The following is a 24,338-nucleotide window of genomic DNA, read 5'->3' as shown; positions in this document are numbered from 1 at the left end:
TTTAAAAGAACTTCCAAATTTTAGGCTGAAAGTCTGGTAAACTGTTAAAAAGATTTTTTTTTAATTGGTTACTTGTCCCACAAAGTTATCTGGGCTTAGAAAAGCTATCGTATCGTATTGGCAGGTATCCAGACCAAAACGCCAATCTTGACATGCTTTCATTAAACCCAAAAATACTCTTATAAATCCTGGCCCCCACCCCCAAAAAAGAGTTCTCATTCGTCACCAACTCTTTTCACTGTCACAATGGGAAATATATGAAGGCTAACACTGTATCTAAGAACTTTAAATTTTCTTCATGATGAGGAGGTAGAAGCCCAGCAATCTTCTTTCTCTAAGGTTTAAGGTATTATGCAAGACAAATATCTAGGTACCCTAACAAACTGGCAAGTTCTTAAAAACTTAAGACTAGCAATGCTCTTTCACTAAGAGAAGAAACCAGGACCACAAAAAAATATGAAGAAATGCAATAAGACAACTCTGAGATAGCAAGTAATAAACTGCTCTGTAGTTTTCTCTGTGTCGCACTGAAGACAAATGACTCCATAACTCCTTCTGGACACTGGGACACGTTCATTGAGCCAGAACAGCTAAGAAAAAGCACCTTTTCCAGAAATACCAAGTGCTAGATGTCAGGGTTAGGCTGCAAAGAAGGCAGAAGAAATTCATGTTGATGCTTTTCAACTAGATCCTGTCTTCATTACAACCCCACCGCCGGGGCCAAGAGAATCAGTGTTCTGGGAGGCAGGTAGGCAGGAGAGAGCAATCTGGTTAGGGTCCCCATTTCACAATGTAACCTCATTACTATTATTATTATTGTTGCAGAAATAAAATCAGTATCTAAAAGTCTAGGAAAAGAAACCTAGAGAACAACAATATGCAGCCTGAGCTCAGTAATGCCTGTGAACCCTCGTCAAGCTATTTGATTGTCTTCTCATCTTTAAAATCTCCTAGGTGTGTTACGAAGACAAGATACCATATATAAAGCTCCTACTAACATGTCTGGGACACAGTAAGCACTCAATGAAATCTTTTTCCCACCAACCACAAGAGAGGAGACAAGAAGCTTTATGGAATAACTGGAATGTGAGCAGAGTCTTAAAAAATTATAGGAATGATTTGTGCACGTAAAATGAAGAGTGGGGCATTTAAGGCAAAAGGCAGACAATGAAGGCAAAACCTGGGGCTTGGTTTTATGAAGAGCTGCAAGCCTGCCTACCTGGAAGATTTGACTGGAATGTAAGAGGCAGAATATGAAGTATTTGGGGTTTGGGCCATTTCGGGAGGGTCCAATGCCAAGTTAAAGAGCCTAGCATTTAATTTACTTTCTAGGCACAAGCAACAGTTCCTGAGTAGAAGAGTAGCAATTCCTATAGGGAATTCAGCTGGCTGATTTGAAACTGAAGGAAAGGTATTATGAATCTGTTACTACAAACACATTTTTTTAAACATGTCAGGTTGAGTTTTTTGTTTTAGCATTTCTTTCTTATTTGAAAAAAAACTAACCCACCTTTAAAGACACATGATCAGGCTCTGAGGAAGGCGGTAACTTAATTTTGCAGATGAACAATTTCAAAAAGAGAGAGAATGCACTTTGGGTGTGTCTGTTAGGTGTGCTGGGTGTTGGTGGTTAACGTCTGAAGCCATCAGAGGCTGAAAGTCTGTTTCTTGTTTTACTTATACCAGGAACACCAGTGTGACAGATATCACTCTACATCTCAGACCCTTAAATCAGAGTGTAAATAAGTCACACTTATTTGTTTACTATCTAAGTAGACTAAACACATTTTAATATCATATTCCTTTAGCTACAACATCAAATCTCATCCCCTGGTCCCTCCTGAAATTTTTAGGATCAACTGAAAATATGCGAAGCCAGCAAAAATATCTCCTACGAAATCACAGTACCCTCAGAAATAAACATCTCAGGCATAAATGCTAAATGAATAAATTCATGTAAGAAGCATTTTAAAAAATCAATTCAAAAGACCAGTTTACCAATACTGGGTTATAACTGCTAGGAAGGATGATATTCAGAAGAATAAAAAACAGGGTTGTGGGGCAAGGAGCAGCTTTGGAGGCATGCATAAAATTAAATCAGATGATATAATCTATATACTATAAAAGATGTGATGATTGTAAGAACTACAAATACAAACTGGGGGTAGGAAAGGGAAAAAGTTTTAGCAAAAATTTTCCTAAAGTTGCTCACAATGCAATCAGTTCCACACACCCCTACTAAGGAGGATGCGATGTTTGTAATTCTCCTGGGATCCACCATACTTGGAAGTTAATTCACCCTTTCTCAGTTCCTCAACATGGGTAGTTTTCTGTTATAGAAATACCAACACTCAACTTGTGTAACTCCTAAACCACAATATTCAGAAATAAGAAAGTTATCTGGTACTACATTAGGGAGCAAAAGTCATTAAAAAAAAAAAAAAGCCAGCAAACAAAATGTGAAGCCTACACCTTTTGAAGAGATTTCCTTGAGAAACAGTAATGAGCACCTGGTGATTTTGTTTTTTTTTTTTTTTTTAATTTAAATTTTACTGTATCCTGGGAGGACAGTTTAAGACATTTCCTGTGTGTAAGCTCCACCCTTCTCAGTGAGCAGTTTTACAACCATCCTCAAACCTTTCAGATAACGGCCTTTTGTTATGGGTGGGCCTTTGAGGACACTGCTCCCCACACCTTCTTACATTTTCTCCTTGGTTTTGCATTTTTTTTTCCTGAGACTACAGGAGTGGGCTGATTGGATGTTGGTAATAGGTTTTCTGATCAAGGATCTGCCCGTTGGGTGCTTTCTCCTTAGCGGTGTGACACAATGAAGCAGGGAGACTTAGTCATGCTTACAGGAGGTGCATTCTGAATTCTTAAAACCTAAAACCATGGGGCTTCCAGCACAGACCCAGAAGATAACAGACACACCACCATTCCTCTCTTTAACATTTGCAAATGTCCCCTACCGCCCTGTTTCCCCAACCCAAATTTTCCCAAAAAGCAAATTCTACCTTCGAAGAGCTCAAGGGGAATGAAGCAAAGACACATAACCACTCCCTGGGGGGAATGGAGCTTCCTCTTAGCTAACTGCCCCAGGAATGCAGCACAGACTAGCAAATGTTTAAAATCACGTCCCGTTCTGCCTCTTGTTTTCCAGAAAAGTGTCATTACTGTCAACTATTTCACAAGACAAATAAACCTTTGAATGAAATATATCCTCCCTCCCCTTCCCAATGAAAACATTTTAGGATTGAGCTGCTTCCTTCCTTCCTCCTCCTCACAGGAACCACATTTGTGGCACTAAGAAGAGTTAAAATAAGAAACACACAGTGTGTAAAGGCCACTTTTTCACAGCATTAGAACCATTCCTGGCCTACTACTGATTCCAGGGGCTCCCAAACGGAAAGAGTTCTGTTTTCAGTTATGAGTCCTTTTTCATGTACAAGCTCTGAGAAACCACCAGCCAGGCCTGCTGGTTGGGCAGGGACAGCCAAGGGCTGGAGGGGCCACCCCAGCAGCGGGCTGCAGGCCCATCATCCCACACACTGCTGCACACAGGTCCCTGCTCTCCATAAAAATATGTGCGGTAAAATACTGGATTCATTCAATTATTTCAGACTAATATAGACGCCAAGAAACCTATAATTGATCCAACTAATCCAACCCATAGCACTGGAATGACAATAACTGGCTTTCATTATAAATTACATAGCCTACTAAATTGATGGGAAGGTTCTCCCCAACACAATACATCAAAAGAGTTAAAATTAAGCTTCGGAATCAAAACTGTAATTTACCCAAGGCTTAAGAACAAAAAGACCACTCCCTCCTCCCTTTTGCTATTGTTCTACGGGACTGGGTGTCGAGCAGTGCACTTTACACCTTTAGGATTCCCAGAGGTAAGAGGCTGGGGGCGCTGGGAGACAGAGGCGACCCAGAATCTAATGCTTGCATACTAATAGGTCTATTAGCATTGATCTACTGAGCTGCAAAGATAGCTAAAAGGACCGAAAAGGTGTGTGCAGTGAGCAGCAGATACTGACAACCTAGAAAGCCAAAAGGATAGTGGGTTGAGGGCAGAGGGGAGGAGGGGGAGAGAGAGGGTGGGGGGGAAAGGGAGAGAGGGGGAGAGAGAATGGGACTCCAAATGGAGGCTTCTCTAGAGAGTGAGAAAGTGTCTCCTTTAAGGAGTGAATGGGGTGCTCACAGCCAACCAGAGGCTTCGGGGCTGGGCCAAACGGCGGCCCGTCTTCTTTAGGGTTACATACCATATGGCACAAATAAAACCTCGGAACCCCTGTAGGCACAGCCCCAGGGCAGGTCCGGCCTTTGGGACAGGGGCTTACCTTGTAGCTGCTTGAATCTGCCTTCCAGCTGGTTGTAGTTGTAAGGCACCTGCCCCGTGTAAGCTGGGGACAGCGGCCCAGAGATGCTAGACGTCCTCTGCAATTCCATTATGCCCGGCGTAACGCCCCGGCGGGCTGCACGGTGGAAATCCCACTCCGGCCCCCGCCTACCCCCATCCAACACACAGCAGCTTCCGCACGGCTTGGCTCCCGGCCCCTGTGAAAAGGGCTGGACCTCAGGCAAGCCCCATTCCGGTCTGAAAAGTCCAGCAGGCTGATCTGATAGGAAGTTGGCTGCAGCAGAGTCCACCTTAGCCCGGCCAGGAGTTACCACTCACGCATCTAATTCCTTGTTGTTTTCCTTTCTTTTGTGGTTCTCGACTAGAAGCTTGAAATAAATTACCGAGGAGGGGCGGGAAGACGGAGGGAGGAAGAGAAGGAAGGTGCAAGTCCTACTTTAAAAATTTGTTTAAATATGGCCAATCCTAAGCATGCCCCGATCGCTGAGCCCAGGAGCTCGCGGGAGCAGTACACACACCTCCTCCTGGCTGCCCGCGGCGGCCGCCGGTTTGTAATTTAATCATGAGCCACTCTCCGTGCGCTGGGCGGTGATGTCACCTGATTAGCATAACAGCATTGTAGAGGAAACGCAGGCTGTACCATGAGGAGGGGCGCGGGGGACGCCGGCCGGCCGGCGTCCCCCCACCTACAGGCGGCCTGGGACGGCCCACGCCGCCTCTAAAGCCCCGGAGCCGCGGACCCTCGGGCCGGGCCCAGGACGCGCCCGTCGCAGTGGTACCTTCCCAAACAAAGCTGCTGGAATTACAATCTTTTGTTGAGAGCCTCGTGTAACGGAAAAGTCTCCGATTACTATCACATGAAAAGGAGGCAGCCCGGGAGGGTGAGGAGCCCCGCAGGTCGCCGGCCGGGGCGGTTCATCCACTCCTCAGCGTCAGTGGAGATAACGCGGCCACCAGGGCCGCGCACCTAGGTGCGCGCAGCGTCCCTACTGCGCGGGCGCCAACCACTCGGGGGCGGCCCGGCCGGCCACTGCGTACAAGTGAGACAAGGTCAGGGCCACAGCGAGGGGAAGTGTGAGTTCATCGCACCGAAGAATCTCCTCAATAGACTTCTGCGGCCATCACAAGATGTTAGCGGGAGGTTTTCTGGTATAACACTGGCTCCGTAATACTAAGTCGATGCAGGATTTACGGGAGCACTGATTTGCAAAGCATTGTGGGAGAAAGGTACACAGGTATATACCTCAAGGATCCCTGACCTGAGGAGTTTACCAACCGATGGGGAGATTAAGAGACCAGAAATTATCTTCAAATCCTACTTTGATTTGTAAAATGAGACTCCTGAACTTTTGGGTTCTTCAAGATACTAAAACTCGCCTCCTTAACTTCTCCCACCGATCTCAACCAAAAAAAAAAAAAAAAAAAATCTCATACAGAGACAGTAACAGTGGTCAAAATATATTTTGGGTAAATAACTGACCCTAGTTTTTTCTTCCCCCCACCCCAACCCCCTCTCCCCTAACTACAGACAGAAAACAAATCACAAATTTGGCTTTTCCACATGGAATGCTGCAGCAATACTCACTGAAGAAGGTAATTTCTTCCTAAGGGATTCCAATCTGCACTAAAGAGGTGGGCCTCCACTCCAGGTTTACTTTAGTCCCCAGGGCACTGGTAATTCAAGCAACTGCATCCTGTCCAGGGCTAGAGTTAAAACAAACCTAAAGTTCAGCTAAGTGCTCAAATGAGCAACCCCCATTGCTGGTATCTACAGGACAAGGTTTTTAATACATCCAGTGTCAACCTTTAGCTTTCTAAAGCCAGGTCCAGGATTTGAAGGCATTTCTCATCATGCAGGATGCTGACAGGAATGTGGGGTTACTGGAAGAAGCACTGGACTAGGATTCCAAGACCTGAGCTTCTAGTCCTGGCCAAGCTTCTTAATCGCCTATGACCTTAGAAGAAACCTGGATTCTTTCTAAACCTCCCCTGTCAGACAGAGATAATTAATGCCTACCTTTACAAGGTCAATGAGGGAATGATGTAAAAATACCCTGACAATGATGATACCATTCAAATAGAAGTGTATTTTTCAAATACACCTTTTGCATATTTTGCCCACATATCACATCAAAGCTACAGAAAGTTGAATGGAGAATTTTCTCAATTACAATTTTAACAGGTCCTTCTTCACTATTTCATACATTATATATTAACATTAAATATACTTCACTATTAAATATGAAATTTTAAGTCTCTTAAGTGTCCAGCTGTGGGCAGAGACAAGGAGACTGCAAAGTGCTTGCCAATTAACAATGCTTTATTTTTAATCTTTAAGCCACTTAGTGAATAGAGTATGAGTCACCACTCTTCGAGACTCCCTTTCAGCTCCCTCTGGTATGGGGAAGTAGGTGAAATGAGCTTTCTAATCAGCCAGGTTACATACTAGGTGATGGGGGTAGAGGCTGGGACTAATGTAGCCACACTCAGTAGTAAAGAGCAGACTCCAAACAAGCCAGGCAGAGTGAATACATGCCAAGTAAGGAAGGTTTTGAGGCTGGTGAAGGGTTTAATAGCCCTGCAGGGGCAAGAGGTGAGAAGTGGGAATCTATCTGGTATGATGGGGCAGGAGAAGAAGAGGACACAACCCTGATGATTCATCTGGCCACCTCCAACTCAGCAGTGGGGTGGAGGTAAAGGAAGGCCAGAGTCACTCGTTCTTTATTCCATTCAGCATTTACTGGACCGCCAACCTTGTGCAAGGAACAATGCCCAGTGGAGGTTTCAGAGATGACTGGGAGATGGGAGAGTTTCTGGCCAAGAGGATGGGACAGATACACAAACAGTCTGATAGCAGAAGAACAGACAGGGGCTAAAGAAGGGGAGCTACAAGAGTTCAGAGGACAAGGGAGACACAACTGCCTAGGAAGACAGGTAGAAACAACTCTAGGAGGGATTGGCATTGTGATCAGAACCTGAAACACAGGTAAGACTGTCGATGGGTGGGATGAGGGGAGCCTCCTCTCCTAGTGTGGAAGGTGGGATGGGAAGCAACATAAATAAAGACACCAACTGGGCTGTTCCAGGAATAGCACCAGCGAGTGTTACCATCTGACTGGAGCATAAGGGACTGTCAGACAGGAGGGAAGCCCTGAGGGAACTAAGCCTGAGCTGGGAACAGTTGGAGACATTTCAGCCAGAGGAAGACTGGGTCTGGGTTGGGCTCTCGGGAAGATTATTCTGGCAGTGGTCAGTTAGAATGGGTAGAAAGGAGAGAGACTAAAAGCAGCAAGGTCATTCAGGTGGTTACTGGAGTTCTCCAAGTCAAAGAACTAGTCAGTGTGAGGCAACAGACACAAAAAGGAATGGACTGATGCAAGAGTTAATCCATAGGACTCTCGCAACCAACTATACATACGTGGGAGGTTCAAAGGCTAGGGTTGCACAAGACTCCGGGGTTTTTAGAGCTGGTGGCCAGGTGTAGGGGAGGGCTGACCATTTCCTTCTGGTTATGCTCAATCTGAGTTACCTGCAAAACCTAGAGGTGACATGTCCGGAAATGGTCAAGGATGTGGAACGAGGGAAAGCTCAAGGCTGAGGAAAGAGGCCGGGCACAGGGAGAGATACTGTAGTAGGCTTACACCTGGGAAGGAATGTAAGAGGAAAGTGGCTGGGCAGAGAGCCCTGGGGAAAGCCAGGGGCTGTAAGCAAGAAGAAAAAACAGTGGAGATACCAAAAGAGCTATGGAATGAAAATCCAAGAGAAGAAAGAGATACTCAAGGAGGAAAGGGGGTAGGATGGCATCACACTGCAAACAGAAGGAACTAGAAGTCAGAGGAGATGTGGATTAATCCAGTATGGGAATGAGGAGGTCACTGGGGTATTAAAAGCTGAAGCAAGGTTACAGGGAGTTAGAGAATGAGGAGCAAAGGGAAGAACAACAAGAAGGTAGAGGTGGTAAACAGGAGCGACAGAACCAGGGGAAGGGGCTCTCGGTCAGGGTCCAGCTGAACACATCCTCTGTGCACAGGTTTCAGCCCTGAGTTGGCACAGGTAGGAAAAGGCCAGTGGGAAAATGGCTTGAAGTTATGGCTGGGGCAGTCAGCCGTAGCCAAGAGGAGAGATACCCTTAGCTTCTGAGGCAGAAGGGAAAGGATGAGGACATTCTGAGGAAGAAAAGAAGAAATGTAAAGGCGTTTACCCAATTCTAACTTAATAAAGCAAGAGGCCAGGGGTCTTACCCACATTTTATGGTGCTCTAAGAAGAATCCTGAAGACACTTACCGCAGAAACACACAGGATGTGAAAGGGAACACGAAGGGAGGCAAGATAGTTTTCAGAGTGCTCAGCAGTCAACCAAGCTTTCTGCAGAAACAGACCCTGTGATTTGGGGCTATCCCCTCAGTCTTTTCTAATCCAAAAAACTAGTGTCCCTTAGCCGGGCCAGGGATATCAACACATGCAGCCAACTCTGATAAGAGCTGTACCTGCCTTCAAGTTGCACCAAGATTCCAGGGCGCAATGAAAGGTGGCCACAACTGACAGGCACAGTTAGCTATGGGGTCAAAGCAAATGAAACCTAAGCAACATGTACCTGCCATCCTTGTGGTGCCAGAATAGTATAACCAAGTCCCTATGGTTATCTGTGGACAGCACAAATTAGAAGTGCTGTGGTGTACTCAAAGACCCAGGTCCACAGTACTCAGGCTCACCCCATCTCCTGAGTGCCACGGAAAAGCCAAATAATTGCATGTGTGTCTAACCTTCCCTGGACCTCACCTAGAGATCAAATAGGTTGGAGTCTATGGTCATAAAAAATTCCTTCTAGTTCTACATTTATTGGTGATAAATAATCTCCTCTCTCTTAGAGACTATTGTTGTAGTAGTAATTATCATCTATCTCCATATAAACGATTGGCCATAATAACAACAGTATCACATTACTACAGCACTCTGTAATTTACAAAATGCTTTCACATACATTTTCTCAAGTGACTAAACCTATGAAGTAGGTATTGTGTCCATTTTGCAGACAAGGCAACTAAGATTCAGAGACACTGTGCTTTGCCCAGGCCAGGAATAGGCACATTCCCTGCTAGTTCATGTGGAAGTTGCTACTTTGAGGGTTCTCTTGTTGTGAATGGGTTTTGTTTCTTTTCTCATACTTGGTAGACCTATACACTAAGATTCTGTATGACTTAGCATGAAGCATGTGAATGGGAACACTAAGAGAGGAGATTAAGCCTCTGTTGCAAGAGGTCTGAGAGGTTATGAAGTCTGAGAGGTTAAAAAAGAAAGAAAGAAAAAAAGATGACCGCTTTCCCTGCATCACAACAATCTCAAAAGGGTAAACTATGGAGTGTTCATTTCCTGAACATCTAAACATTAGCAGGATTGCAGTGCCTGGGAGAGGATGGCCAACAAGCTGTGATGGGATTTGTACACATTCAAGGACTTGAAAAACCTACCCAAGAGCTAGGAAAGAAGTGGTGGGAACAGGGAGGTCAGAATACAAGAAGGTTTCACATATAAACTGTTTTGCCAAGTTGTCTGCCGTTTCCCGATCTGCCTTTCCTTCATCTGGATAACAGCTGGACGACCACAGACAATTTCTCCTGAACGTTTCTTTATAGGAAATCAAAATACTACTACTAAAATAATCCTCCTCCACTGGTGTGGCCAGATAGAGAAGCAGGCTCCAAATCATGCCAGTGCATTTATGTTCCCAGGAGCTGAAGCTTACATGATCTGTCTCACCTCTCTGGCCCACCCACCCCCTTCTCCAACCAGCCTCCTGCCCACTCCTAATCTTGAATCCTTAACTGTGGGCATTCTTTCTCTGCCTCCTCTCTACTGTACAATGCCCAGAGAGCCTTCCGCCCCCCAATGACTGAGTTACCACTGTCCTTTCTCCCAAAGCCTGCCTCAGTATGTGTATTCTCAAAAGCCCAGTCCTTTTTCAAAGGGAACTGCACCATGTACCAGAAAGCTCATCAACTAACAAAAGCATACCACCACGAAATCCAGTCAAAAACAGAAAACAGAATTACCTGAGACCTTCTTCCCCTGCCCTCCCGAAAAGAACAATTTTCAGTAAGTCCCACTATAACAACACATATCTCTAACATTTCTGTGCCACTGCTAGCAAGCAGCCTGCCATGCTTCCAGAAGCTTCTCCTTTCTCCCCAGTGGCACCTCACATACAGGCCCACAGCCTGGGTTGCTGGAAGCAGTCAGCAGCACTTCCTCATGACCACATGGCTCCTGAAGATCAGGGCCTACACCACTCCTCAGTTTATTCCCAGAGCACCACCCACGGGGCATTTGGGTCAGGGTTTAGAGGAGGAAAGGTACTTAAAAAGAGACTTGGAATCTAGGAATCTGGCTCTGCTACTTTCTAAGCGTGTGATTCCCTGAGCCTGAAAAGTCAGCACAATAAGGGGGCCAACTTCAGAGAGTTGTCCTATAACTGAGATAAATGTCTGCGAAAGAGAAATGCCAGGAAGGCAGCCACACTGTCTGAGCAGCTATGATCACTAGTCTTTAAATTCTTCGTGGAGGAAATTTCAAAAAGTAATTCTACCCCACCTTTGGCCACCTGTTCGCCAAGGGGGCTGTTGGCTGGAGGGTGTTACAGGTTTCCTATGGAGTCACCGACCTCAAGGCCAGGGACCACAGTGGGCACCCCTCTGGATTTCTGGACAAGGACAATTCAGGATGGTAAGACTAGTCCTCAACTGGGGTGGTGCTCACAAACCTCATTCCCTTCTCTTTCACCCCATTTTGCATGGGGAAAGGCATATTCAAATGTGTTTTACAATATTCACTATGAAACAAGTTACAAAGGGCCTCTGTTTTTAGAAAGGCCAATGTTTATTTGAGGTGGGGCTATCAGATTTGATCCTTCAGGACTCAGAATACCTAGAAGAAAAATTAAAGGGAAGGCTAAAGGTATTTTTCATCTACACCAAGTGCTATCTCTGTTCCATGGAAGATATGCGTGTTTTTTTTTCTCTCTCTCTACACACACACACACACACACACACACACACACACACACACACCTCCTGCAAAACTAGTTACACGGCTGCATTTGAAATACCAGGGCAAATCTAATTCCCATTTATATCCTTTTCCTGTTTCTTGTTTGGCTGGTCACAGCAGAATACAAAGTACCCGACATCTCTGCTGAGAAGGAGAAAAATGGCAAGTGACACTCAGTAACAAGCACCCAAGGTTCTGGGGAAGGAATGCAGTTTATTGAATCTTCTACCCCGGCCAAACCTTATCCCTGCATTCTTATCATGTCTGTTATCTGCACATGCAAAGCTTCCCTGTATGGGCAAAAGAATGCCCCAGTCCAGAGGCCCCACCTTTGGCAAACAGGTGTTGCTATGCCTGTGAATATAACACCAGCCAGAGCCAAGACTGGGCTCCTCTGCTACAGGCAGAGTGGTTCAAAGGGAAAGAACATCTGAGGAATGCAGCTGGGGCCAGGCCTGCTCTTGCCCAGAATTTTGGGTTCTGTTTCCCACTTCCAACATGGAAGGAAAAGGCTGACACACACAGGTGTTCAGAACCACTGGGCCAGAGTTTTACAAGGAAGCAGCTGGGACAGTGAGAAAATGCTGTTTCCTGGTAGCACAGCTCAAAGGAAAAAATTGGAAGAGAGGAGATACAAATCTATTCTTTGTGAAAACAGGCCAATGGACCCTGCCCTCAGATCTTTATACCCATGTTACATTCTCCAGAAGCTTACCATAGACTGGCTGCAATGAGAAAAGGTGAAAAGAGCAGGCTGAACAGGCACCCAAAGAGGGAAGGAGGAAGGAGTGGAGGGAGGCAAACCTCATCATCAAGGCAGAGGCCCCATACCTCCTGGTCCACAGAAAGTAAAAGTCAACCCATCTAACACATGTTTAGTCCCATCCAGGAACACAGGCCACTGGAGGGACCCACAAAGTTCTAAGATGTGATTTCTTCTCTGCAGACACTTTCATCCTCTGCAGACACTTTCATCCTAGCTGAGGAAATAGGACAGACGGATGGCAACAGACACACATAGACACACACACACACACAGGGCATGTAACAAATGAAGTCAGTGACAGTAACAGTTATAGTTACTGCAAGTACCATTCTGAATGGATCAACAATAGCATCTCTCTATTTGGCTGAGATAAAAACAGAGCAGAGTGGGGTTTCTCCCACATGAACACTCTCTGTGGCTATACTGTCTTATCTGCGATTTTAATGTGGCTCCTAGCCAAATCCCTGCCAACAAGTGCCAGAGTCACACAGGAGTGTAGGTTATTGTATTTGTTAATTAGGGGTCGGAGATACTACTTCTTCTTCTTTGAAAAACAGGTCCTGATTACCTCGTTGCAGGTCTATGGAACACTGTGTGCGGCCCTGGCATGTTAAAATGTGAAATATTTTAAGGGTGCAGTCATTTCTTCCTCCTCAGCACTCGAGCTTCTGCCAATCTCTCAATGAGATAACACAGCCTCCTTCCCACAGAACTTTGCTAGGTACAGGCCCTAAATAATTCATGGTCAGCCCAGTCACTCAGGAGTGCAAGGCCCGCCAGCTGCCATTAGCTAGGAGGCAGGCTCCAGGCTTACTGCAGAATTACCTATCAACTACCTCTGAGACCCTCTTTACAGAAGCAAACAACTTGTCCCACTTTTCTTCTCCCCATTTTTAACTAGGCACTTTCCCACTAGATAAAAGTGTAACTTTTACTCGAAAGAAGACAGATGGGGGTGGGAAGACAGTGATGCTCTGAAACAAATGCATGGTCAGGGTGTCATTTCTCCACTTGGGACACTGAGATGACACGGGTAAAGGACCAGACACTGTGCCTCACACATGACAGATGCTCAATAAATGCCAATCCTCGTCCCTTTCTCCTACTTGTCTTTCTGCTCCAGCCAAGCTTGATTCACACTGCACCCTGTTTTGGGCTCTCCCATCTCCATGCCTCTGTTCTGGGTGCTCCCCTCTCCTCTGAAGTCAGTCTATCTATCCTTCTTTAAGCCAAGTTCAAAACTTCCCTCCTCCAGGAAGATTTCCCAGATTATCCCTGCTGAGATGATTGCTCCCGCTCTCAGAAACCCTATACCAGTACCGTCAGCACCCCCTTGTCTGGCACCTATCATGCACTACCTTAGAGTATTGCTTTTCTTGTGTACCAGTCTTATCAACCTAATTAAAATAATGGCAAGTGCATCCGTTACAGACCCGAGAGAAGTGAAAAATGGACTCTAGACTCAGCTTTTGTCACTGACTGGCCTTGTGACCCTGAGCTGGTCCCTTGGCTTCTCCAATTTTCTCCCCCAAAACCACAAGATGTGAAATCGAAAAGCTCTACGGTCCTCTGGATGCAATGCTCTTGGAAATACATTACCACCTGTCTTAGGGCAGATTCAAGTCTTAGAACACCTTCACTCTATATCGCTAAGCCCAGTTTCCCCTAAGAGGCAGCTGTTAAATACCATTCAGTCATTTCAGAAGCCTGGACACCAAACAGAAGCCTGAACAGAGCAAGGGCTCTGTGAGGGAGGTGGCACTATATGGAGAACTGGAGAGCCTTCTCCACCTTATGGAACACCCCTTGGTTTACATGTCAATCCTTCATGAGGAGAACATGAGAGCCAAACTCCTAACAGGTATCAAGAAGGTCCTTTTCAAAATGTACCTACCTAAGCCAACCATCTCATTAATAGATAAGGAAAATGAGGCACAGAAAGGTATGCCCAGAGATACGAGGAAGTTAAAGTACACCTTCTGAAATCCTGCTGCCTTTCATTTCTAGGGCAAACCAAGAGCTGTGGACAGAGGAAGTAGCAGGCATTTCTCATGCCTCTTTGTCCGGGAAGTAGGCCCAGGACTCAAAATTAGAAAAGGCTCACCTTCGTCCACTCTCCCACTTCACCACCCAGCATCCAACACCATGGTGAAGCCAAGAGGCTCGTACTAAGTGGCAGATGACCCTTATTTTCCATGTTCTCTGATGCCCGGTGTGTCCCAGCACAGACAGAATAAAGACCCAGATGATGGTACTGACAGCTTCAATCTTACCTTTACAGACTAACACAGAATCAAATACACTGTCAGCCCCAATAAACTCTCTTGTCCAAAGACCCTTTCTCATTTTTCTGCACTGAACTTTTCTTTATTTTTCTTATGATATTCTGAGAGAAGAATTTACTCGGGAGGCGTTTTTTAAAAACATCTGAAAAATGGACTATTGATCAAAAGTAGAATTTTAATGACAGGGAAGGAATGAAGTGGGCTAAGAGAGAGACTAAGCTCTTTTCTAAAACCTGACATGCTCATCTATAACCACCTCTCCACTCATCTTTTATTACCATTTCTACTGCCCTCTTTCTTAATTACTACCTACCAGAAAAAAAAAAAACACATAAATTGTGACCACGATGGCGCATTTCTCCACTCTACCTTATTTTTATAACATAATAAAAACTTCAGTAAAGGATGCAGAGAAATTGGAACACTTGTGCACTGTGGACAGGAATTTAAAATGGTAGAGGTATTATGGAAAACAGCATGGAGGTTTCCTCAAAAAATTCAAAATAGAATTACATATGATGCAGCAATCCCACTTCTGGGTATCTATCCCAAAACAAAACAAAACCAAAACCTGAAAGCAGGATCTCAAAAAGAGATGATTTGCACACCCATGTCCAGTGCAGCATTATTCACAAGAGCCAAGATGTGGAAACAATGCAAATGTCCACTGATGAATGAATGGGTAAAGAAAATGTGGCATTTACACACAACAGACTATTATTCAGCCTTAAAAAAGAAAGCAATCATGTGACATGCCGCAACACAGATGAACCTTAAGGATGTCATGGTAAGTCATTATGAGGACATCATGAAAGAAGCCAATCACAGAAAGACAAGTACTGTATGATTCCACTTACATGTGGCATCTAGAGTAATCAAACTGATGGAAACAGAAAGTAAAACAGAGGCTGCCAGGAGCTGAGGAGAGGGTGGAGGGGGTAGTTTTTCGGTGGGTACAGAGTTTCAGTTTTCCAAGATGAAGAAGTTCTAGAGATCTGCTACATAATATAGTAGATACAGTCAACACTACTGAACTGTACACTTAAAAATGCTTAAGATGGTCAATTTTATATGTTTTTTACAATTAAGAAAAATTAAAAAAAAAAAAAACGAGTCAGGGGGAATGCAGTACTGAGTGTGGGGACAAACAGCAAATCTAAAGCTATGCGGTATGCATGTGTGAGTCCCAAGCTCTAACAAACATTCTCAAAAACTATTGACTAACACTCTGATCCCTCCAAGCCCGTTCTTCAACCCTTAAGAAAACTTTATGGGAATCTTGCCAACTCTTCAGTTTTGTTAAAACTGGAAAAAAAAAAAAAAAAGGCTTAATAAACGAGTTATTGGTTCCAAACTGCCTCACTCACATCCTGCACAGCACTGTAGAGCAACCTCCATTTACCAGTTACCACCAGGGCCAGGCCTCAGAATCTCCACAAGTCCAAATTCCATGAAATTGTTTAAAAATGATGTTGTCTGAGATTGAGTGCCTCAAACACAAAAGTAATCAACTGGCAGTTAAGGAATAGTCAGTAGTGACACATCCTAGTTGAGCAGGCATGTGCACACTGACACACTTTGGATGTAGGTGTGTGTGTGTGTGTGTGTGTGTGTGTGTGTGTGTGCGCGCGCGCGCGTGGGCACAGGCCCACATGTGCACAGGATCACCTTCGCAGATATTAAATAAACAAGTTTTCCTTACTCCTAAGGTTTTGTGCTACTCCAGCATCAACTGTCCTGCAATACTTACAAGTGCCCACCTAGCTAAAGAATACCCATATCCTGTCAGTGTGGGCACACACATAGTTTTCTGTCAAGAATATTTTAGTGTAGAGGTGCCTGGCTGGCTCAGTGGGTGGAGCACGTGACTCTTAATCTTGGGGTTGTGAGTTTGAGCCCCATGCTGTGGGTAAAGGTTACTTAATAAAAGTTAAAAGGGGCACCTGGGTGGCTCAGTCGGTTGAGCATCCGACTTCGGCTCAGGTCACGATCTCATGCTTTGTGAATTCGAGCCCCACATCGGGCTCTGTGCTGACAGCTCAGAGCCTGGAGCCGGCTTTAGATTCTGTATCTTTCCATCTCTCAGCCCCTCCCCTGCTCATGCTCTGTGTCTGTCTCTCAATAATAACGTTAAAACAATTTTTTTTAATTAAAAAAAATAAAAAGAAGAGGAAGAATTATTATTTTAGTGTAATAAGGAATCATGAAGCAACAGACCAAGGTTCTTACTGATCAAAATGTCCTTCTATCTTGCCTATTAGATTGAGGAAGGCAAATGGCAAAAATCATTACACAGGAAAGGGGACTGTAATTTGCAGTCATTATAATCAAAGATTTGTTAACACTCTATAAGAACCTGCATTTCTGACTCATCAAACACAGAAAGTTAAAAAATTAACAAGAGCCTCAGACTGGAGTCTGAGTCACACGACATTTATTATTTCCTGGAGAAGGACAAAGGTTGCTATCAACCCTATACTCCCACACAGTTAGCTTCTCACTGTATAAACAGAAACCATCAGGAAAAGAGGCCACAACATACCTGGGTAACGAAAGGATGTTAGCCTGCTAACTCCCCTGGAGCTCATACGCAATCTCAGAGGCCTAAGTGACCTAAGTATCTAACCAGCCAACCCCCTCATTTTGCAAGTAAGGAAACTGAGGCTGAGAGGCTGGATGACTTCTCTCATGTATCAACTAGCCAGGCCCAGTGGCCCCCAGATGTCCTGGATGCGATAAAAGTACTGACAATGGCCTCCTATCTGAAGCGACTTTGTAAATACCAGAAAAACGCTTTGTGACCCAGGGGCACCTGGCTGGCTCAGTTGGTAGAGCACACAATTCCTGATCTTATTAGGGTTGTGAGTCCAAGCCCCACATTGGGCACAGAGCTTGCTTTTAAAACATAAATAAATTTTTAAAAAGCTTTGTGACCTAAAAAAAAGTTTTCCTTAGATTTTAATTACCACCTGCAGACAGTAGAATAGCAACAGAAAAGTAGGCATGTTACATAAAGTGTCTAGCTAGCATCTGTTACTTGGTAGGGTCTTAGGATAGCCTCACTTACTTAATTTTATCCTCCCTGAAAATGAAAATAACTTGTTGTTCTCAAGTTGTGCAACCCACCAATAGTCATATCTAGGAGAAAATGTATATTTCCACACCATATAAGACAAATCATTCTGCTATATTTTTTTTAGTATACTATTTAACACATAAATGTTTGATTGTTTTTTAAATATATAAGTCATTTAGGCCTTCCTTTTTCAACTGGCCACATTTCCCTTATGCTTGTCCAAATACAAAGAAACAACCCTGTACAATATCAGATTCTTACTTCTGCTTTCCTGTTAAATATAGGTAATGTGTGTCCTATTGGGAAAGGTTTTAAAATAAGCTCAATCAGCACTGATGTCACAAATGAGTATTCACTACTTAAAACAAACAAAAAAACCCAAAAAAACTACACTCTAATTTCTGTTCCTCCAGCAATTCTCATCTTCTAAGTTTATTCAAGGGATCTCAGTCTTGATTCTCTAATATGGAGTCATCATAGAGAGAGCCGCAAGATTTCTCTCCATTCAGAGACCTACAAATACTTATTCGAAGGAGAGCAATTTCCAGTAGAGTTAGAAAAGGCAAGCCAAAGATAGGCATCAGAGGCTTTCAATCACCATCCCAGACCATAGGAGCCTCTGATTTATATTAGCACTAAAGCAGGCAGGCTGGGGCAAGTAACAGCCCAGTTCAGAGAAGCTCAGATCGGAATCTGTAAAAAGGGGGGTAATGCCCCCCTACACTAAAGACTGCTCTTAATACTAAAGTAATATTTTCATAATGTTCTCCAAGATGAAAGTGATACACAAATTTTAAGTGTTCTAGATAATACCAATGAAAATCTAGTAATATTTCTTCGTTATTATCCCCTGATACCAAACTACAGCTGTCTCAACAAAGAGGAACAGTGCACTCAAGCCAAAAACACCCCAGGAAGGACCAGCTCTCTTCCAGTCAGAGCCAGCCTGTTCGACTGGGATTTTCTGCACTGAACACATCTCTCTTTCTCCAAGGAACACAGGTCTCTCTCTCTCTCTCTCTCTCTCTCTCTCTCTCTCCTATCTCCATCTCTCTCTCTCTCCCCCTCCCATCTTGGCTATTTCTGAGGGTGGGAGGTAGGGGTAATAACTTCTCAACCTCTACTCCAAGAAAAGTTTTAAAATATTTTTACTGTACTTTCCCTGAAATCATTCTCTCAGTAAATGTTTGGGGTTGTGATCATTTTAAGGTGTAGCTAGAAAGAATATAGACTAATATGAGCTAAGGAAAACATGACATAATCCTGAAAATTGGAGGCCATGTAATGGAGAATAAAGAACAAAAAAACAAAAAACACCACAACAAACAGTGGCCCGCTTTGCAGATATGTGACCAACATACTCAAACAACCCTCATCTATCCCAAATATCTGGCACCCAAAAGAAAAACTTGGCATGAGGTTTCATATAACCTAAACCAAACTGATATTCCCCACCCCACCTCCTATGCTCCACAGCCCACTATAGAGCAAGTCCTCAGGAGGCAACCACAACAGCTTAAGTCCCTGCTCTCTCAAGCCCTTTGCCACTGCCCTGTTTCAGGGCCTCCTCCTTATCTCTCCCCCAAACATGACATTCTCCTAAAATGGCTCTTCTCCCTCCAGCCATTCTCCCAAGTCACCCTCCATGGTGTCCCCAGGGGGGTTCCTCCTGAGACATAAGTCCAGTGCTACCAGTGGCTCTCAGGTAAAGTCACCAGGGGCTTTAGAACCCCTCGGGGTAGAAATCTAGAGAAGACTACTCTGTTTCATTCAGCTTGGCTCCAAGTTTGCCATTTTACATAGTGAGGTAACAAATTAAATTCTATTTGAAAATAAAATTATCCTGAGCTAAATGTTGAAAGCTGCTGGACAAAAGGACGGATAAAAGCTAAACCTCTTGGCATGGCATTCAAGGCTCTCCTGCCTGCTCCTACCTTGAGCTCCTTCTACAATTCTGCACACAGTTCCTGAGAGAGAGCCAGGCACCAGCACACCATTCAACAGATCACGTGCTTAGCCTAAAATTCGCCTCCATCTACTGACACTGCCTGCCCTGTGGGAAGAGAAAACCTCTGCTGACCATACACCTATGTTCACTTAATTACCTATCTCTGTATTTCTAATAGTAATCACAGTATCTGGTAGGCACTCAATAAAATTTCACTTAGTCATTCGCTAATAAATGAATAAAACAAAAAAAAATCAAATACTACCTTACCCATTTCACAATCATGATTCACAAAGCTTAAAAATAAAGAGGCCACTTTGATGTCCTTTAATTGCACCTGCTACCACAGGGTTTCCTAACCATTAGTTAAAAATTCTAATTGGTACGGTTGCCTGGGTGGCTCAGTCAGTTGAGCATCCGACTCTTGATTTTGACTCAGGTCATGATCCCAAGGTGGTGGGATCAAGCCCCACCATCAGGGTCTGTGCTGAGCATGGAGCCTTCTCAAGATTCTCTCTCTCTCTCTCTCTCTTTCTCTCTGTCTCTCTCCCCCTTTGCCCCTCTCCCCTGCCTGTGTGCTCTCTCTAAAATTAAAAAAAAAAATCTAATTAGTAGATCAATACTAGCATTTAAAAATATGGGATAGAATAGAAAATATCATAGCATCTCATGAATTCAAGTTCAGCATCACATTGTGAAATTTAAATGAGTAAATACATAAACATACCCATATACATAAATTTCTGTGTATACTAGAATACTATGTAAAATATATTTCCTACTGATATTGTGCTCAATTTTTTTTCTGTCAAAATCTTAAGTCAATTACAGATTAGATTAACATGATGCGTAAAGTCTTCAGTTTAGTTTAAAAAACAGAGAGAGAATGCCATTGGGGGGAGGGGGTACCTGGGTGGCTCAGTTGGTTAAGTGTCTGATTCTTGATTTCAGCTCAGGTCATGATCTCATGGTTAGTAAGTTCCAGCCCCACATCAGGCTCTGTACTGACAGTGCGGAGCCTGCTTGCGATTCTCTCTCTCTCTCTCTCTCTCTCTCTCTCTCTCTCTCTCTCTCCCCTTCTGCCCCTCCCCCACTTGTGCTGTCTCACTCTCTCTCAAAATACATAAGCTTAAAAAAAAAGTTAAAAAAACCCACATAGATACTTCATCCTTCATGACAAAATCCAGTTCAGACAATAATGGTGTTAAGCATGCCAGTTAAAATGGTTCCCTGAATGTGAGGGAGTCTAAAAAAAAAAAAAAAAAAAAAAAGATCTTCATGCGAATACACCTGAAGAATATGCCTGATTAAATGCACAAAGAAAGCTGCACCAGCACACCTGTTAATTCAGTGCTGTGGGTTTTGGGTTTCGAATTAGTATCAAGTGCATCCTCTAGCCTGGCCTCTTCTCCATCCTGTATTTCTTAAGGCAGTCTTGAATACCTCTACATTATTTACAACATCCCTACTAACTCTGGCCTTCCCTCAAATGCTGGGAGACAACTCCATGGATGGCGTGTATAGGGGCTCAGGGAAGAAGCTGGAAGCTCACACTAATCCTCTGCAGAGCAACCAGTTCCAGGTATAAAACTCTGTGTTCTCACAACAGAGACATATAAAGGGCTAACTGATTTGGTCTGTAAACCCGTTTCTCCAAAATCAGTTTCAGGACTGTCAACACATGGAACTGTCAAACCCATCTCAAAAGAGGTAAAAACTGACCAAGGGCCGAGCTGGCTAAATGACATACTGCCAGTCCCATGGACTTAGAAAGTTGCTGAATGGTTTTTGTTGTTGCTAACCACAGAAGAAAAGGTTTAAATTATATACCGGTTAAAACAACAACGACAACAGTGTTCTAGTCCACTTGTAGCCTAGTCTGAGGGACAGACGAATGGCCTTTGGCTGTCATAGTGAAATAAAGTATTCTAGGAACCATAAACTATAATTAGAGCATTCCATTCCCTGTCATGCTTGGCCACTATATTCACCAAATTCCCTATGTCCTTAAAGTCACAATACATTATTCCAGATGGCCAACTGTGGCCAGCATTTATAAATTTGTAACGAGCCATTAAATTATCTAACTCCAGCTGCTGGCACCCACTGGAAGCTAAGTGACACATGGGAAAAACACAGGCAAACTGTGGGCCAACCTGGGAGTGAGAGCCTCTTTAGAGATGCCCCCATCAAGTGCCTTTAGTATCTCAAAACATGGAAAGTAAAGAGACAAGGAGCTTTCGAAAGAGGTCCAGAAACACTGCAATGATCTGAGGAAGGAGTGGACAAGTACATCTTTAGCTGTAGCTCTTTTGGCCAAAAAGTATAAAACCCTAAGGGCAGATTCTTGCAGCACAAAAAGAAGCAGGGGCCGAACTGAAAGCATCATTAAAAGATGTCCCATACTCTGTGTAATGGTTTGTATCAGCTTAAAAATAATGCCCCAAACTTTCAAAAGCATCTCCATAAGTTAACACTGTAGTAGTGAGATCAAATCCTGCAAGAATGAAAATCTAAGACAAATCCTCTTTGCTGAGAGAATACTCCAGATTCTTATAATCAACCTGTCCTGCTTCTGCTTATTACTTAAAAAAAAAAAAAAAAAAAAAGGTGTTTCGGGACACCTGGGTGGCTCAGTTGGTTAAGTGTCCAACTTTGGCTCAGGTCATGATCTCGCAGTCCATGAGTTCAAGCTCTGCATCTGGCTCTGTGCTGATAGCTCGGAGCCTGGAGCCTGTTTCTGATTCTGTGTCTCCCCCTCTCTCTCTGCCCCTCCCCCACTCACGCTCTGTCTCTGAGAAATGAATAAACCTTAAAAAAATTAAAAAGAAAAAGGTGTTTCAATAATGTGCATGGAAACTATCTCAAAAGATATGTGTCAAATTTTAAAAGGAATTATCTCTTACATTTTTGTTTAAGAGAGGGAGAAAGTGTGCGCATGTGGGGGAGGAGCAGAGGAAAAGAGAGGAAGAGAATCTTTTTTTAAAAAATTATTTCTTTATCGAGAGAGAGAGAGAGACAGAGAGAGAGAGAGAGAGAGAGCGCACATGCACGAGCAGGGAAGGGACAGAGGGTGGGGGACAGAGAGAATTTCAAGTAGGCTCCATGCTGTCAGTGCAAAGCCCAATGCAGGGCTTGGTCCCACCAACCTCAAGATTGTGACCTGAGCTGAAACTGAGATTCGGACGCTTAAATGACTGAGCCACCCGTCTCATGACCATGAGTATCACGGCCTGAGCCTAAATCAAGAGTCAGACACTTAACAGACTGAGTTACCCAGAAGTCCCTATCTCTTACATTTTAATGTAAAATTCTTAAACACATAGAACTAACTTTCCAATGGGTATCACGGAAATTAGGGGCAAATTTTCCCCAAATAAAGTGGGCTCTTCAGTCTGACAAGTAAAAACACCTAACTGCATTTTCATTTACACGAGGCACTGTAGGAAATGTGGAAAGAAGTATTATTCAGTCACTGTCTTCAAGGAGTTAAGTGATTAGCTGGAGGAAAAATAAAGATACACCCACTTTAAGCACACACATGAAACTAATAAGACTCAGGGGATAGGGTACAGAAATACAAAGGCCAAAGAAATTTTTTGAAAAGGTGTGAACCATGCAGGAGATGGCTCCATGGAGGGGCTTGGAGTCAGGGTGAACACTGGAAAGGCTTGGGTTTCCTGAAGATTTACAGGGTGATCCAAAAGGTAACATATGATGCAGGCAGGGTCTGGAACCTGGCAAATGGGCCAGCATCTTTCTGATGCTGTTAAGAAGCAATCACGTGGCTAGTAAGGCAATTTCACATAGATGCTCAAGAAATCTAAGGAGTCTGCAGAAATTTAAACCTGTATGGCAAAATTTTTATCAGCCTCACCCAACAACATGTGTCAATCACCCAATTATGTCACTACCTTAGAGTTCTGAAAATTCACAGGCTTGTAGGAAAGACATCAAAACTCAAGCTCAGCAAATTCCCTTGAGGATTAACCCAATGAGAATAAGGAAGAAGAATTGTGGAAAAGGGGCATGTTTATCAACTGGAGAATGAAGAGGTAAGATCTAGGATTTGGGGAAGCATCACAGCACTTTTATGTAATCCTGTCACATTCACTGCTTGTTTTATACACATGATCTACTTCCCCAAAATAGATTAAATGTGGGTAAGGAACATGCTAATATGGTGCTTACATTGTTGTACTGCTAAAAAGTCTGGAATGATGCACTATTATTGGGCATCTGTCATACTCTAAGAATGGTGTTAGTCTTTGAGGCCTCAAGAAGACAGAATGGGTTAGAGTATTTCCAAGTAACAAAATTGTCAAATTCACGAGTTAACAACTTAGGTGCAAACTAAGCATCTTATTAGAGGCATATTCTAAAGACTGAAATGCTGGTGTACATTTCTCTTTTTTCAAAGATCTTAAAGGAAGCTGTACATTATTAGTTGCTTTTTATTTTTTTAAGGAAGCAATCAGACAACAGCAAATGTCACCCTGTCACTTTATAATAGTTAGGGGTGCCTAGATGGCTCAGTCAGTTGGGCAGCCGACTTCAGCTCAGGTCATGATCTCACTGTTCATGAGTTTGAGCCCCACATCGGGCTCACTGCTGTCAGTGCAGAACACGCTTTGGATCCTCTGTCCCCCCACTTCCGCCTTTCTCTCAAAAATAAACAAAAAAAATGTTAAAACAAAAACAAAAAAAAGATCACTGAAATATCTGAAAATGTGTGAACATTTATTGTTACTTACTGTCATGTGCCCAGCACCCACCTCCCTTTCCAGGAACATCTCCGTATGATTCCAGGGAAAGCTGCCATGCTCTCACATTCCTCCATACCTCACACC

The 24,338-nt window shown here is 43.7% G+C and overlaps 1 protein-coding gene across 3 annotated transcripts in view; it reads right to left on the bottom strand.

The window, feature by feature from the left end:
• SPTBN1 (spectrin beta, non-erythrocytic 1) overlaps window positions 1-24,338 on the bottom strand; it is a 199,395-nt gene that overhangs the window by 108,233 nt on the left and 66,824 nt on the right. The window contains exon 1 of one of the 3 annotated variants that reach the window (XM_047851347.1): window positions 4,350-4,984. The exons of the other annotated variants lie outside the window; for them this stretch is intronic. Coding sequence (XP_047707303.1) covers window positions 4,350-4,458 — 109 coding nt within the window. The 5' untranslated portion in view covers window positions 4,459-4,984. Of the gene's footprint in view, window positions 1-4,349; window positions 4,985-24,338 lie in introns of those variants that run through there. 3 annotated transcript variants of the gene reach the window in all.

This window comes from Prionailurus viverrinus, chromosome A3, assembly GCF_022837055.1.
Source record: "Prionailurus viverrinus isolate Anna chromosome A3, UM_Priviv_1.0, whole genome shotgun sequence".
In the NCBI taxonomy this organism is placed as follows: domain Eukaryota; kingdom Metazoa; phylum Chordata; class Mammalia; order Carnivora; family Felidae; genus Prionailurus; species Prionailurus viverrinus.
Note: the sequence above shows the minus strand (reverse complement) of the source record. Positions and strands in the feature narration are given on the sequence as shown.